The 17,777-nt window shown below is 32.9% G+C and overlaps 1 protein-coding gene across 4 annotated transcripts; it reads right to left on the bottom strand.

Moving 5' to 3' along the window:
* Window positions 1–317: 317 nt before the first annotated feature.
* On the bottom strand, window positions 318–11,504 carry LOC111805224 (topless-related protein 4). Of its 4 annotated transcripts, none has more exons than XM_087128070.1 (26): window positions 11,320–11,504; window positions 11,017–11,135; window positions 10,729–10,908; window positions 10,513–10,626; window positions 10,231–10,389; window positions 9,942–10,119; window positions 9,716–9,839; window positions 9,248–9,363; window positions 7,050–7,218; window positions 6,810–6,919; window positions 6,641–6,710; window positions 6,431–6,504; window positions 6,181–6,276; window positions 6,009–6,104; window positions 5,176–5,303; window positions 4,827–5,061; window positions 4,572–4,739; window positions 4,397–4,489; window positions 3,966–4,112; window positions 2,964–3,074; window positions 2,697–2,876; window positions 2,183–2,311; window positions 1,992–2,087; window positions 1,412–1,600; window positions 1,118–1,284; window positions 318–993 (listed from the first exon to the last, which is right to left on the bottom strand). In XM_087128070.1, exons 2-26 carry the CDS (start codon window positions 11,094–11,096, stop codon window positions 795–797), a joined length of 3,408 nt encoding a protein of 1,135 aa, XP_086984196.1. In that variant the 5' UTR covers window positions 11,097–11,135; window positions 11,320–11,504; the 3' UTR covers window positions 318–794. The 4 variants fall into 4 exon arrangements, with proteins under 4 accessions (XP_086984196.1, XP_086984198.1, XP_086984197.1 ...); XM_087128072.1 differs by having other exon boundaries at window positions 9,248–9,360; XM_087128071.1 differs by having other exon boundaries at window positions 11,017–11,126.
* Window positions 11,505–17,777: the final 6,273 nt, after the last annotated feature.

Raw genomic sequence — 17,777 nt, 5'->3', positions numbered from 1 at the left:
CTAGGTAAAAACTTTATTTTAGTCCCTTTAAAAGCCATGGGGATCAGTTTATTATCCATAGCATTTTCAGATTCAGAATGTTATGTAAACTAAAATTATATATATATATATATATAGATATACACATATATATAATTTTAATGCAAGCACCATTGTACTTATAAAAGATTATCATCAGTTCAAAATATATATTCTTTTAAACCAAGAGAATCATGATCTAGGAACTCTCTCATAGGGGAGTGGGTGAAGCCTTAGCCACAGAGTTTGGGCAACTGAGCAACAGAGAGCTTTCGCCAAACAAGGGAGAGAGACAATAATTTGAAAATGAAGGGATGTTATAATGTTAATGTACAAAACAGATGGTCAAATTAGGCCGTGGGAATATAGAAACTATCGATAACTTAAAACCCTGAAAAAGAAGAAAGAAAAAAGAAAAAAGAATTTTAACATTAGATTGTTTGTTATCTACCCCTTTCTCACAGAAGACTAGAGATCAAAAAGAAAGAAAGAATTGATTTCTTCGATTGTCAGCCATCGTCAACCTTCCCATCTTGTGCCCGATCTTCTCAGCCCCTACATCGACGCCACCATGTACTTTGATGATTGTCCATCTCCGAATCTTCGTGGACGAGAACCAACCAACTGCACAATGCCATGGCTTTACTTGCTACGATGATGATGATGCCACGTACGACAAGCTCTACCATGCTTGCTTCAAGTATTCCTACATCTACATAACCTAATTGGCAATTCGCCTTTCGCTCAAAATCCCAAACATCTCCCTATGCTCGACGTCATCGTTGAGGTTGATCGGGACCTGTGGTGCCCGAAGCAGTGATTGGTCCAGCCCCATTCTCAACTGGAGGAGAGGTTCCCCATTTACCTTCTGACTCTGATGGCTCTAGTACAATGACACCGCCATCTGACAGTCCCAATGCAAACTGGTTGGGTTCAGATGGATGTGCCGCAATAACCAAAGGGTGTACCCTCAAGCTGTGCTCATAAAATAACAAAACGGAATATATCAGAAAAAATGGAAAAGGCATAACTACCAAGTTGTGCATGGCATTGGCAAGTACACGTCTGAGTGAGTTGATCTTAAAATGAATAAACACACCTTGGATTCGAAGACAGGTATGCGTTCGGATTTATTCGACATCTTAATCGAAGAGTCGAAGCAGTAAGAACACCGACGCTTCCATCTTCAAAGCTGACGTAGATTGACTGACTGTCACAAGAAAAGGTAGCATGCGTGATTGGGCCACTGACTTCTCGTGGGAGCCACTGTTGAAGGAAATTAGTTGCAAAAATTATCATCTTTTACAAATTACAAAAAAAAAAGGAAAAGAAAAGAGCACGTGCACGTGTATGCTCTTGATTCTTGAATTTGTCATTGTTCTGGAAACCTTACCTGCTTAAGGCATTCCAATTTTGGTGCTTCATATATAGCTATCTGAGTTTCATGAATGACTAACAAGTGTGTCTGGTCGACATGAAATTGAACGCGCGTATCTGCAACAGGAGGAGCCGTTCGACCGCTTGGAAACTGTAAGAATTTGCTAACCTGTTTCTCCCATCCATCGGTGCTCCAGACGCACAGCTACAAAAATAATAACGATTATGATAAATAAACAAGTTAAAGGATAAAGAAGCAAATTTATGATCCAAGACTACTAAGCTCAAGCATAAGCCGTAGGAAAAAATGCAGCATGCGACTACGAGACCGAACAGCCTATGGGTGTGAATAAGCAAACAAAAAGATAAACAAGGGAGGAACACGAAAACATTACAAGACGACGAAGAATAAAATTATCACTATATTTATTCCTTTTTCTACTTTTCTTCCAAGTGCAGGAAAACCCTTCCAAAGTCTTATACAAGCCTGAAATGAAATTTCGTGGATTTCTATGCTCAATTCTTGAGCTATGCTTTGTCAGAAGTTCCCAATAAGGCCATACAGTAACTAGTATCGCTAAGAACAGAGTTCAAACCTGAGAGTCGGCTCCCGAAGATACAAGCACATTTAGTTGATTCGAGAAGGCAAGCCCAGTAATTCTTTTCTGGTGACCTTTTAACTTGGTTTTCACCTGCATTACGCAAGCTAACGATTATCAAAGACCCGAACTCCAATTTAAAGCAACCAATACTAGGAGACTAAAAAATCAAGCCAACAAAACTTGACCTCATCAACTCGAACATTATAAATCTGAATAGAAGAATCCTCCATGCCTATAGCAATAATATTGTTATCCTGGGGATGGAATGCCAAAAATGTAGCCGCTGGTGGTGGGGGCATGAATGTTGTCATTGTCTGCATTGAGAAACACATTTAAGAACAGAAATGCACGTAAAATACAATTCGGGAAAATCATTACGTAATCCAATATTTGCCACAGCTCCTCCAAGGCATGACAAAGGTAATAATAATATTTTTTTAAAAACATCGACCATAGTAATAATAGCCAAGCAAAACCAGTAGATAACATGAGATCCGTTAGAATTGTTGGAATATCCAACAATCTGACAACTACAATATCAACCTCATCCAGTTTTTGCATTTTATTACTTTTCAAACATATTAGTTTTGTGATTATGTAAACTAATCATGGTTAAACACGGGCAACTTCCAATATAAACTACTCATGGTTTCATCCCCAGAGAGATTGGCAGGTTATGCATATAGTACAACAAATTACCTTAAACGTCATCATATTGAATAGGGATATTTTCCCCCCTGAGGCAGACATAACATAAGAGTCATTCTTTGAAAGTGCAAAGCATGGGACAGCATCTTCTGGATTTGTATCACTTATATCGTTAGTCATCAATATTCCACTCGATGGTTGCCATAACTGTGGTGCGACACTAGCTGTGGCCTGCACACGACATTACTTCGTAAATAGAGGATTTCTAGGAATCAATCTTAATATTACATGTATCTCACATGATCAAAGAATGTGTACCTTTCCGGTCACAGTTCGATCATTTCTCTGCCATTTCCATAATTTATGTACAGCATTAGATGCTAATGCCAATATTGCAAGGCCCGAATTTGTATAAATCAATCTAGAAACCTGAAATAACTATCAATTTATCAGAACAGAATCGTAAATTAAGATACATGCACGTCACAAAAGGTATATAATAATTAATCCATTGAAAGATTTTTACTATTATAATATTCATTTAATGCAGCGCAACAGATGCCTTCCAGAGAGAAATCTAAAACCTTTCTGACCAATCATATTAAAAAATGTGATGATATTCAAGGAAAAAATGCGATCATATAAAACCAAAATGTGTTGTGCATTAGAAAGCTCAATCTTGTAAAATACCATTATAACACAGAACTGGGAGAGGTCGCTAGAAACTACCCTTTCATTACATCTTAAGCAATGTGTATTCTAACAAAGGATATGGGTCATATGATATATGAAACCTTCCAATAAAGCTTCTATACGGATATAAAAGGAATAAATATAGTATCAGGCTAGAATAACGTAAATTCTACATTCTTTTCCCTCATACCTAATTTCAAGCTATTTACAACAAATATGAAATCCTTGGAGTTTTTTCACTAGATATAAGCTGAAGATTTACTATCAACTAAAAAAACTGGAAACTAATATGTTTGGTTAAAATGCCATTTTGGCCTCTATACTTTGAGACCTAGACTAAATTTAGATCACAATATTGTCAAAAATCTAAATTTAGTCTATGTACTTCTGATAAATACTAAAGTTTGTCCTTGCTATTGGATTGTTGTTATTTTTCAGGAAAAAAGTCTTTACCAATTTTGGAAACATACATTCGTATGGTGTCTTTTCCAAATTATTATTATTATTATTATTCTACCAAGTTCAATTAAATGTTAACTTCAAACAAACATTAAAGACTAGTTTTAAGATTCACTTGATAGTTAAATTGTTAGACCAAAGAAAGAAAATTTTGAGCAAGACCCATACCCTTGAAGCTGTTAGATTATCTGTAAGCCTCAAGGAACGACAATGAGTTGGTTCATTGATTTCTGTAAGTTTCCAGATCCTAGATTTATCCGCAGATTCATCAGCAATTCTGGGTTTTACATCAGCCAGACCTCGACTATCATTGTTCTGAAATTGTCAATAAAAGAAAGGGTAAGTCACTGAATATCAGACTGCTTATGAATGTCAAACATGTATCTAGTCCCATATCCAAATATAGTACCATAAGAAACATCATTGATCGACAAAACTTAAGAACAAGAGTAATACCAACTAAATGGAATCTATTTAGCTAGATCATCTGCCATAAAGATAATGACACTTACAATTCCAACCACTTAAGAACAAGAGTAATACCAACTAAATGGAATCTATTTAGCTAGATCATCTGCCATAAAGATAATGACACTTACAATTCCAACCATGGCAGCAACTGGGGCAGTCCGATCTCCAATGCTCATACCAACAGTCACAGCAGTAGGGCCAAATGAACCTATTGGTGGAGCCTACAGGAAAATAATTGAATAAAATCACAGCTAGAGAAAATATAAAGTAAACAAATCAGACAGAATATTTGAAACATTATACCTTCACAGCAGCAGCCGAAGCAGCAGCTCTAGAAGCATCAAATGTACGATTTTCAACTGTTCGGAGCATCCTGATTCCCTCTGCATTAGCTAGAATCTTGATGCCATTATCATTCGTTGAAACAGCCAATAGTACACCATCTTTGTTAAATCTTATGCAAGGGGAAGCCTGCAGATTTTGGAAATTAAAGTAATAAGCTTATTGCAAGCATATTATCAGGATCAGTATGAAAATGATGCTCATATCTTGACTAACCGGCAATCCGCCATCTGCATCAATACTTGTTAGAAGATTTACACTATCCATATCCCAGATTTTAACAGAGAAATCATCACCAGCAGCCAAGAAACGATTTTTGGTGGTATCAAATTGGACAACACCCACTGATCGCTTGCCAATACCTTGATATGTACGCTTTACAGCTCCTTCACTTTCATTCCACTCAACCAGGTATGATTCTCCTTCCTTATTTGTCCCACAAGAAAACAACCTATAGTTTGAAAATAAAAATTGATAGATATTGTAGAAAAAGTACCAATGGAAGGATAACATTGTATTATTTAGATTTGAAAATGTCCATAACATTAAGTAATAACATATAAACCTCGTTCCATCAGCACTATATGCCATTGTAGTAGATGAGTGGCCTGGTGCATCATAGTCAACTCTTGAACCTACGTTATCATATAACCATGCCTTTATTTGTCCGTCAGCTGCTGTTGAGAAGATAAACTAGAAAGAAAAGAACTTAAGAATAAGAAACCACAATGCTAAAGCATCCGTACCCTAATATCTATAAGCTATAATATAATATGTGTGTGTGTGTGTGTGTGTGAATGTGGAAGGAACTTTTTTCAGACTATTTTGTCCTTGAATTGTTACATAATACCTAAATTATCAAGTTCATTTTTAAGAATAAATTAATAATGTAAGACGATCTTACTCCATAGGTTAAAGATAGAATTATTTTGAAAATTTACTCACTTTCAACCATGTCTTTACCCTCCCCAGTAATTCTGTCTTTCTGTCGGATACCACTCCTCTCTATGTCTCTATATTCCTTAAAAACTACTAAGCCCTTTGCTATGCATATTGAAATTTTAAATCAACTTTTGATTAAAGCTCTCCCCCTCTTTAGGGAACTCCTAGTCGTTTAACTTTGGTTTTATTACACTGGCTTTTAGATAGAGAAGCCTTCTACGTTTCCCCTTTAATTTCTCTTTTACTAGGGTTTCTCTTTCACTCACGTTCTAGGATGTCTTTGTTTGGCTCTCTTCATTCCGGACCATCGTTGATTTCTTAAGAAGATCTATATCTTTGCTCAGAAAGTCAAGGAGGAGAAAATTAACGTTATCGACTCTACTTGGAAGGCTTCCTCCCAGCTGGAGCTGCAGTGGTGCTTTATGTACAAATGTTCAGAGAGTTTGATCATCTTACCTGAATGTTCTCCTTGTGGTGAGGACATACAGAATACACAGGTGCATCATGACCCTCAAAAGTAAACTGCTTAACTCCAGTGACTGCATCCCACACCTGAAAAGTATGAAAGAATAGTAAGAAACATCCAACTTGTACGTGGACATCATCTAAATGTCACTGAGAAACAAACCTTAATAACCCTATCCTCCCCACAGGTAACCAAGCATAGCTGTTTGTTAGGATATGAAAAGGCAAGATCATTGACACTGCCAACATGAGCCTCGATCTGTATTTAAAAATGAAAGAAGAAAACAAAGTCAAAATTACCAAAATTATCCAAAAAAAAAAAAAAAAAACAGGATTAACCCGTTCTAATTGGATACGGTGATTATATGGAAGTACCAAGATAAAATTGATAGGGATTTCCTCCCAACACAAACCTCTAAGTGGTTTCTTAATTCATCACCAGCCTGATAGGAATATATGTGCACGATATGCTTTGAATATGCAACACCTGGATGTTGAAAGTAATCCAAACTAGTCAATTAACAATTTGTTTAAAAAAATACTTCTCTAATGAAACAAGAGCTTCTCAAGAGTCTATCAGCAGCACAAAGAACCAAAAAAAGAAAAACTAAGAATGAACTCACCAAAAAGTGTTCCATCAGGGCTCCACATTACACGATTGATCGATGCAGTATAATCACTGGCCAAAGATGCCTAGAAGAGAACCGAAGAGTTCAATACCTCAAAATTGCAACCTCAGCTATAAATCTGACACTTAAATATCATGGGAGTCCAATGCAACAGAAGCCAAACCTGTAGAGGCGCTGAACATGCTGAAAGATCCCAGACTTTAAAATTTCTAATAGCAATCCTTTCACGGCAACCAACTTCCCAGATCATGACATCACCCACCTGTGTTCCAACTGAATTTCAAAAACACGTTGAAAGAAATGTGAGATGTGCACTCTTATCCAGCATCTACAAGCCTAGTAAAGTTAAGAACATAACAACAAAAGAACTTTGATATTACTTCTAAAGAAAATTGGAACATACCAAGAAGTATAGTTTGTTGTTGTGGATGGAAGTCCATACTCTTGACAACTGAACCTTGACTCAAGGTCGTAACAACATTCTTAGGCAAGTCATCAGAGGAATACGAACTCTGTCCATGACCTTGGTTTGCGAATCCAATCGGAAGAATATTTACCGGTAAATTATTAACCTGCAATAAACCATGTGCGAATTCAAAACCAATGAAATAAACCTAAATCCTAACTTTGTGTTCTTTGGAATAGCATGCAAAGCATATACTAGATAAGAAACTTCGAAAGCTCCCAAGATACATCATCAATTCCAGGAATAACCAAGAGTATTGCTAGAACAAATTTCTTGACGACAAAAAATTTAAGAAAAAGAAAATATCAATTTTAGAAGTAGAAAGAAATTTGTTTAGGAGAGGAAAGTCCCGTGTTAATTGAAAACACGCTTTACAAAAATGGTAAGGTAGTGGTACACTATCTTTTCTTTTCTCACATGCTAAGAAGAACCATTGGCAGAGGTGATGAAGGATATTTGGAAGAAACGACCAAGGATGATAATATCACAGAATCAAGGGTTTATGAGAAAGAAAATCACAGTGAATTGAACGAAGAATTCAAAGAGGAAAGTAACTGGGAACTTACAGAAGATGTTTTCACTACAACTGGCATAAGGTGTCCTTGGCATATCAAGAAATGATAGATTATTTATGTGTCACCAGTTCATTTTGCTTCGATAACTTCTTGCTATGATGTGTAGACCGAGATCAGGAAAATCGGGCTAGCAAACATTGGGTATGAAATGATTGGTTGTGGTTACTAATTTCTACCCAAAATTTGAAGCTTGAAGTGGAACCACAAGAAAATCTCAAATGTTCCCTCCCACGGTGAATGGATCAAGGCAAGAAGCGTTCCCATAAATAGATGCAATTTCATATAGTGTAAAAAGACTAATAAGGAAACTTGAACCCGTCAAAGCTTACAGTACAGTGAAATAAAATATGGTGCTTCAACAACGATGCCCATGGCTTAAAATCTCACCAAAGTGGTGCTCTGCTTATGCAAACAATCAGAGGAGTCTTTAAATCACATCCTTATTGTTCACTAAGGACTAAGGAAATTTGGTCAGACATTTTTTCCACCTTTGGATGGAGCATTGTACCACCAAACGATTCCTTTGATTGGCTTAATCTATTGCTTATTGATCATCCAACCAAATCTACAAAAGCCATTCTCTGGCCATCTATCATAAAGTGCTATTTGGAAAATTAAGGGTGAAAGAAATTCAAGGATCTACAACAACAAAGAAGTGCTCCAGGCGAAGTTTTAGATTTCTCTTTTCTATGCTCTTTTTTTGGTGTAAAAACAAAGAATCATTCAGCAGCTGTAGCTTGAATTCTCTTATATAGCTGGAGACTTCTTTTGTAATCCCATAGGATGGATTTCTCATTTTGTATGATTTCATTCTATCAAAGAAATTAGTTTCCTATCCCCCAAAAAAAAGTGAAAGAAAATATTCATAACACTAGAATTCAAATTGAAAGCTAGTGGCTCCATCCATAGACGACAGGAACAAAGACAAAATGGAATTCCCAAGAGGCGGCAGAAAATTATGATAAATTCAAGATTTCAATTCTGCGGACCAAATCTAAAAAGCACCCAAATTGATAACCTGTCAAAAGGAGACAGATGTCCTATTTAACTTATCCATCCAAAAGTCAAGCTGCACACTGTTCTCCTACAGTGATGTGAGATAAATAATTTAGATATATATTTGCAGCTAAGTAAATAGAAAAATGATCTTAATTCGAGAGGACTCTATCTTACTCTTAAGCTATTTGGCCAACCTTGCTACACATTCTGCTTCTTAATTGTTAACATTTACCATTCTAGATGAGGCGAGACACTTCGGGATATATATATATAATTTTTTTTCCTTCTATTATATATATATATATATATATATATATATATATATATATATATATATATATATATCCTTTTTTTACAGGAGATAAATGCTAAGACTTTCAATTAAAATGTAGAACGTGAAAGGCTGAAAGGCTATGCTCAGGGAGGAATAAAATACAGAAGAGGGGGGAAGGGGGGAGAGAGAGAGAGAGAGAGAGAGAGAGAGAGAGAGAGAGAGAGAGAGAGCTTTTAAATTTAGAAAAAAAATTAAGAAAAGAAAGAAAAAGAAGCGCTAAGCAGTACCTCTTCAGATAATCCAAATGGTCTTGCTCGCTTCAACACATGTTCAGAATCAGCCGTTTGATAGTCCATAGTTGGGTTATTAGCAGGAGGAGTCCTAGGTCGCTTTAAAATAGCTGCTAACAAATTTCCATCAGAAATCACAGGGTTAGATTAGATCACAGGAAAAGTATTAGAGAGTAGATAGAAGTGGCCAATAAGGAAACTCAAGAAGCATTTCATGACTTTGAAGACCAACTAACTCAATGAAAGGGGCTGAACATTTAAATATTATTAAAAAAATTACACATTATTTTTTCGTTATACATTCTCTTTCACCATGCTAATTCTTACTTATTATGCAATTGGACAAGAATAAAATATTTCATGGGCACATCCAATACATATACAGCATAACTAATGCAAGCATGTAAATGTGTATACCCTCTCCACCAGGGTGAAAAGAGAAGAAGAAGAAGATTCACGTCCTACCTGCATTATTAGCTGCATTGAGACCAATAGGCCCGGCAGAAGCTGACGGATGTGGCATAGGGGACGGATTTGCCATCCATCCAGCTAAAGAAGTAGGAAGAGCAGCTGGTGTAGGCTGAAATGGCTACAAGCACACAAAGTGGACCAGCATTCAAACTCCAGAGGCTAAAAAGCAATCTAATAGCTTGAAAACTCGTAAAACTAAACAATTTCCTCCTAAACTTACACCATGTGCACTCATGGGAGGAAAGGCTGCAGCCTTTGGAACAGCCCCCAATAAGGGATTGGTCACAGGAGATGGAGCCCTGGCACCATTAGGTTGTCCACAACTATGGTCCACAAATAAGGTCTTTATGTCAGGGTTTGGCCTTGGATTCTTACAGAGCTGGTGCTGCCAATTTAAACTGCATTCTCATTTTGTAAAACAGAGTGTAGAAAATTCAGGTTTTAAAACTTATTCAATAACCCAACCATGAAATTGTAAGACAACAAAAAAGCATAACTAGTAAAGAGACCTCTGATTAATTAGAGTACGCAATCTTGAGTTTTTCAAGGTTGGAAACTGAAGCGTATCACGGAAAAGTGGATTAGCTTCAATCAATTTTTTCAATTCAGCAAGCATTATACCCCTGGCAGACTTGGTGTCTCCATACTTGGATAACTGCTCGTTATTTCTGCAAAGTATCACATTGCATGAGATTTCATAACATTGCTAGAGAAAAACGTAAGTTGAAGTTCAGGAACAAAAGGTTCACAATCCCAGCAACAACATTTTTTAAAATCAAGTATCCCCATACCTGAAGTTATCCAAAGTCAATAACTGTGTAATTTCCTTGAAAAGCTCTTCATTAAATGCCGAAAACACTTTCAAATCCTTAACTAGAATATCCACAGCTTTCGCTCTATCCCGCCTACAATTTAATTCTATCTTTAGTAAAGTTAGGATGAAGAAAAAAAACTGTTAAGCTAAAAAACATAGCTGCATAAATCAAATTCACAAAATTCCTTTTTACTTGTCCAAAGCTTCAAGGTACTTCTGCTTCCGTATTTCAAAAAAAATCTTCATGGAGTATCTATTATCATCAACCTTCGTAAAACCAGACAGATACTTCTCCACCTCTTCCCACTCGCCATTCGTAACCATATCCTCAAAATATCTAATGTTGAAGAAAAACCCCGATTCTTGCTCCAACCTCCACCAACATCCAAAAACAAATAAAAAATTAGCAACACCACCGCCAAATTACAACAGACATGCGAAAACAAAACAACAAGAATAATCGAAGAAAAATTAAACATACTTATGAACTGTCTCCTTGAATTTCTCCTCATCCAAAAACTGGAGTATGAGAAACACGAGCTCTCTGCTAAGCGAAGACATATTTATGTCTTCAATTATAAAAACAAGAGCCTGAACGATCTAACCAAGCAGATCAATAACATTAGCAACATCAAACACACAAGAAAATTACAACAACAATTATTTCCAAGAGAAATCCAAACGAACGTGTTGAAAATTACGAATTACATATAACAATTGAATGAAAAAGGAAGAAGAAACAAAAAAAAAAAAAAAAAAAAAAAAAAAAAAAAAAAGGCAATACCTCCGCGAGATTGGCAAGTCAGATCGGAAGTCTTGGATGAAGACGAATACGACGAAGACTAAGAAATTTAGAGAGTTTCAGTGAATTTTCTCGCTCTAGTTTCTCTCATTCCGCTCGTTTGGTTGAAGCTTTTATACAGAGAAGGAAGAGAGGGTTAGGGATTTGGAAGAGAGAATCGTGCAGCGAAGAAACAGAGGCATCGAACAAATTAAATACCGCGACCGGAGAACGAGATGATAACTCATATAGATACGTCCACCTACTTATCAGTTGATAGGTTGGAGACAAACGAGTGATAAGTAAATCCACTTATGTTTGTCTTAAATGGCTCTAACTTGCGTGTATCTTCGGCTGCATTTGCGGGATTTGCGAAGACTAGTCGCTGTAATTTCGCCCACCTAATTTTTCTAACTTACCAAACCATTAGTGAAAAGACGAAAATAGCCTTATAGTCATTGCTTTTTTTTCTTTTTTTTCTTCTTTTTTTGTATTATTCGAAAATGAAAAATAAGACCAAATTAATTAATATTTGACTCACGGTCTAGATTTGGATAGCTCGATGTTTTAAAACTTGGAAACGAATTAATTTTGATTGAGGCATAATTTTGGCAAGTACACCTAATTTTACATGCTCGAGACAAAGAATCGTAAGCTGAGGTTGACCGGTACAACCTACTTTAATGCTTAAATTATAATAAATTGAACTGGTCTCGAGCTAAGTAAAAATAATGTCGTAATCCTATGTATGAAATGAATTTAGTTCTTTAATATTAATCCATGCTTGAGTCTATTTTATACGATACGACCACGTAACTTACTTTAACTTAAATTAACATATTTTATTCACTGTCGTGCTGTCTAATATATATATATATAATATATATCACTCCATACAAACTTGGATTTTAGATTCATAACGTGCGTACCAAACGACCCATAATGATGCAAAATAAATAAATAAGAATGTGTTATTTAGGTCTTTTCCCGAAACACGGGCTACATAACTACTCTTCACGAACTTGAATACAAATTCATGTTATCTAGCTCTTCTCTTCTCCACGAACATGGTCTATACAGCTACTCTTCACGAACTTGGATACAAGTCATGTTATCTAGCTCTTCTCTCTGAACACGGGACCATATAGCTACTCTTTACAAACTTGAATACAAATTCACGTTATCTAGCTCTTCTTCCCAAACACGGACTATACAACTATTCTTCATGAACTTGAATTTTAGATTCAAAACGTGCGTGCTGAAAACGACTCGTAATGTTTAAAACCGCTTATTAAAGGAAAAACAAATAAGCATGGGTCAATTCAATGGTGGATGAAATGTCCATTTCATTTTTCCAACCAACCAAACATACTAATAATGAATAAAAATTAAGGAAATAAAAAAATAAAAAATAAATAAATAAAAGGATGAAAGAGAAAGAGGAGCGTGAGATTCACGCGCTGAAAGATGAGGTTTGGAGTCGAAGAATTGCCGTGCAAAACGTGGACATTTGGTTTGAAATATAAGGCACGGAAAAAGACGATTAAAAATATATTTTTAAATCTAAACCATTTATTTTGGACACGTGTCAGTCACTGTCTTTCTTAAATTTTTCTCTCTCTCTCATCCTAACGACGTCGTATCCAGCACCGCTCACTGTCACTTCGTCAGCCTACTTAATCTGACTTTTATTTATTGCTTTTTTTTTTTCTTTTCTCATTTTTATTATTTATTTTATGATTATTTTTACTAATTTTATTCTTTAATTTCTTTTAAATTATAAATTGAACTTTAATATTTTTTTTAATTTATGGATTTACTAAATAACAAAATATTTTAAATTTAATAGATCGATTAAATTTTAAAATTTGTAGATTATTTAAATTTTAAAATTTGTAGATTTTTATTAACTTATTAGTAAAGTTAAAATTCTTTTAAAATTTTAAAAATTGAATATATATAATTTTCAAATTTAGAAAAAACTTATATCTCTTAATTTTTGAAATATCCATAAGATTTTTAATTTTAATTATTAAACTTTTATTGATTTTGGATTTTGAATTTTGTATATAAATAAATAAAAGTAATCTTTTGGGATTTTAATTTATAAATATTTATTAATTTTTTATTATCTTTACTTTTTTTTTTCTTTCCCTTCTTTTTCCATCTTTTATAAATCACAATATTTCATATTTTTTTCAAAAACATTATGATTTATAAAGTTGGATACACAAGAAAATTTAAAAGTTAGGAATAATTTTTTTAATACTTAACTTCTACCGTAGAATTCAATCAGCTACATATCTAGCGTGATTTTGATGATTAAATCATCGACATAATTATTACTGATGCCGGAAACAATAAAAAATAGATTATCGAGTTACCTCCACATCAAATGTGAATAAGTTTTAATATAAAAACGCCTTACACGCTAGGAAAAATTCATGTAGCTACAGCTAATTTTCTAAATTTAACGACATTATTCATAGTTGGTCGGCAAATGACAAAAAAATTACTATATTATGTAAATATTTTTCTTTGTTAATAAAAATGATTTTAAAATTTTAATTTTATAAGAATTGATTATATTCATTAATTTCATATTATATTTTTAATTAAATTTTTAGCTAAGTTTATATAACTATAATTAATAGACATATTTTAATAATATATTGACAAAATAAAAGTAATTTAAAAATTAAGAAATTAATGGAAATTAAAAACAAAAAAGAGTCCCATGATTAATAAAATTCAATAAATAATTTTTAATATTAATTAGAATATAACAATTAATTTTCATTTAAAAAAAAAGTTGAAATATTAATTATTAGTCAAACCCACTTGAGGTAGGTGAAGTGACACGTAACACATCTAAAAAAGGCGAGTACCAACATTCCGTACTCGCGCGAGTAGAGTAATATTTTCTCACTTTCAATTACTTTTTGGCCCATTAAAAAACAAGCGTGTAAGAGACGTATTCTAAAATAAGACAACGACCTTTTGCACTTATCTCATTATACCGCTTATCATATCGTATCGTGGAGCGTGATTTTATCGTATCGTCAATATCTCGGGAGAAACTGTCTATTCCGTATGGATCGACATTTTTCTAAACCGTTCTAATCAGACCCTTTCGTTTTTATCTAGAATGATGGTAGTGTGTGATTGTCTACATGCTGGTCTATGTTAACAATTGTGGAATAATTCCACAGCCAATCAGAGAGGAGAGATTGTTTGATTTTTTTTTCCAACACATATTTATTACATGATTGACCATTCTCGACCCGAGTTCAATCTCTGGCAGGTATTATTTGGTCTCGAGTACCGTCCGTTTTTCTGGATGATAAAACCCTTTTTGCTAACATTTTAAATAGTTGGTAGATCGAGAATCTAACCTAACGACGAAAACATCGACGACTATGTCAAGTGCGGTAGTACAACAAGCAAGAAAACGATAACGATGTATTTATTGACGAAATCAAGCCATCAACCAAAAGAGTCGTCACATTAATAAGCTAGTGGCTAAGCCAGCTTGGTTCCCCGAATACTACGGTAGGACATGGATAAGTTTTTTTTTTTTTTTACGTTAGTTTATATATATTATATATAATGGCGAAAATAAACACAAATTTTTTTAAAAGATAAAATAATTATTCAAAATTTTAATCTAAGAAAAATGTCAAATAATGGCATTTAAAATTTTAGACCGAATTTATTGTTAAGATATTGGGTGTGTATTTTCCATGGAGAAATTTCAAAAAAAATAAATTCCCAATTCTTAATTTTGTTGAAATGGGGTTTGTGATGTCGTATGTATGTGGGGGAGGAGAACAAACCACCATTTATAAGGGTGTGGAAACCTTTCTCTATTAGACACGTTTTAAAGCCTTGAGGGGAAGTCCGAGAGGGAAAGCCCAAAGAGGACAATATCTGCTCGCAGTGGATCTGGGTCGGGTTTCTCATAAATTTGAATAAATAAATAAATAAATAAATCAATACTTTTTTAATTTGTGGTTGAGTGGCTTCAAAATGTTGAAAACTTATTTAAAACAAATATAAAAGGAAAAAAAAAAAAGAATTTTATTATTTATTATGATTAATGAAGTTCCAAGTCAATGTTAATTTTTGGTACACTCAAAAAATTAATGAAGATAGTGATTGGAGTATTTTTTTTATCAATTTAATTAAGACCGAAACTTCATGAATAATATGATATTTCATGGTTAGGACTATTTATTTTGATTTTTGGACTCGCTATATATCTTTATAGTGATATGATATTGGCGACTATAGATTTAAATATCTCAAAATTTTGATTGTTTATCGGGTATTGTAATTAGTTTTATGACTTATGAGTATATTATGAGTATATTATGAACCTGAGATTTAATTTCTGAATTTGCTTTAAATATAAATTTCAAATTGACTACCAAATAGGTCCTTAGTATTTCGGTATCGGGTCAGGTGAATTCAATAATAGACGCCTGTTAGCATTTCAACCTTTCTTCTCCTTTCAGGGCCTACCCGAAAGAGAATCCAGTGTTTCTTGATCGTGAATATCTTAATAGGACGAACCGCCCCGTGGTTTGCTTCGGAACAAAACAATTAGAATTAGGCTCGTTGAACTGGAATGTGTATTATCCATATAGGGGAGGATGAAATATCACTAACTCAAATTTACAAATATATCGTTGGAAGCTAAAAAAAAAAGTAGGAATATTCCGTAACTTTTTAAATTTTGTAAATGTCGAGAAAATTATTTAAATTGTGAACATTATTTCAAACATGTATATTATAAAGCATAATATAATTAAAAAAAGTGTACTAAAATAGAACAAAATGGAAAGTGAATAAAATTGAAGGAAGACTTGAGATTCTAAAGGAGACTGAAATAGAAAATTAACAAAAAATTAACAAAAATTAAAGGATTTAAACTGTATTTTAAAATTAAAAAAACCCCACAAATATTTAAAAGAAAAAGCACGAATATCACCTTTTTTTTTTTTTTTTTTTTTTTAATTACATTATTATTATTATCATTATTATTATTATGATCGGTTTTTGAAATGATGCAAAAAAGTTGGAAAAGGGAACCCTAAATCTTGGCAAAATGGGCCCCAAGAAAAAGAAAAAAAGATTCACTAAATAAATATTAATAATATTTTATATTTATTAAATTGTTTTAATATTTTAAGACTAATATGTGTGAAATGATTCCTACTTTTGGTCATAAATAATTGAAGTTTTATCTAGTTAAATATTTATAAAAAGAAATATAATTAATATAGAAAAAAAGTAAAAAGAAAAATATAATTTAACCATTCAAACTTTTTTTTTTTTTTTTTTGAGAAGATATATTTCACCCTTTAAAAAAATATAATATGAATAGTTTGGTAGGTCATATCGACTAAAAAATTTGATGAGGGCTCGATAAATTTCAATCTAATTATGTGAATGATAACGAAACTTCTATATACTAAAAAAGAAAAATAAATTATAATTATAAGAATAAAAAATGTGAATATTTATGCTTAGAGTGAATAACATCAAACAATATAAAGATATGTGGAAGTTTCATTGTTGGAACGAAGTCAATTCCTAAAAATATTGGAAAATTACATAAGTCCATGAAACTATTACGAAATTACAACATACCAATTACAATAAAAAAAGAACTAAAAATGAAATTATTGTAAAGGAAGCTCCCTTTCTTTTCATTTTGGTACGGTCAATTTTAAAATAATTAAAATCATTTTTGTAACATTAAAAAAAAAAAAAAAAAAAAAAAAAAAAAAAAAAAAAAAAAAAAATATATATATATATATATATATATATATATATATATATATATATATATATATATATTTGAAATATGGGTTTAATCATTCAAAATCAATCTGTATTTGTATTTGATTTTACACTGTTGAACATGATTTTTATACCGTCAAAATTGATTTTGAATCATTGTAAACATGTTTAAAAGTAATTCTGGAGATGAAAAAAGTGATTTGAACAATCTCGAAAAGTGTCGTATTATGACATTTCTTAGTATTTTTAAAATAAGATAAAATTTAAGAGTGATATACACATGTATTAGAATCAAAAGAAAAATTCTACCATTTATCTATTTTTTTCTTTCGTAAATAGTTCCTTTATACGTCCTATAATTATTAAATGATGATTAAGACAATAAATGATAATAATATCATTTTTTTTTTTTGCTAAATATATAGTTTCAAATGCCCTCGTTTTTTTTTTGGCCTTTTAAACAACATTATTATTCTAATTGAATAAAAAATTCCTACCAACAACAAGAACCAAAACATTATTCTTCTAATTGATCCCAAAATTCCCAACAACACCAATAACCAAAACTTGTCCCTTAATTTAGAAGCAAAGGTGGTGTTGAAATCACCAAGTACAAAAAAAAAAAAAAAAAAAAAAAAAAAAAAAAAGAAGCT

Source organism: Cucurbita pepo, chromosome 11, assembly GCF_057944985.1.
Source record: "Cucurbita pepo subsp. pepo isolate OVF chromosome 11, ASM5794498v1, whole genome shotgun sequence".
NCBI lineage: Eukaryota > Viridiplantae > Streptophyta > Magnoliopsida > Cucurbitales > Cucurbitaceae > Cucurbita > Cucurbita pepo.
Note: the sequence above shows the minus strand (reverse complement) of the source record. Positions and strands in the feature narration are given on the sequence as shown.

Bases quoted from the DNA above. Each gene is read 5' to 3' on its own strand.
- LOC111805224 (XM_087128070.1), bottom strand. From the start codon at position 11,096: ATGTCTTCGCTTAGCAGAGAGCTCGTGTTTCTCATACTCCAGTTTTTG. The intron at 6,920-7,049 runs GTATGTTCCAAT...TTTGAAATTCAG, and splicing joins ACAACAAACTATACTTCTTG to TTGGAACACAGGTGGGTGAT. The intron at 2,088-2,182 runs GTCAAGTTTTGT...TGCGTAATGCAG, and splicing joins ATAATGTTCGAGTTGATGAG to GTGAAAACCAAGTTAAAAGG.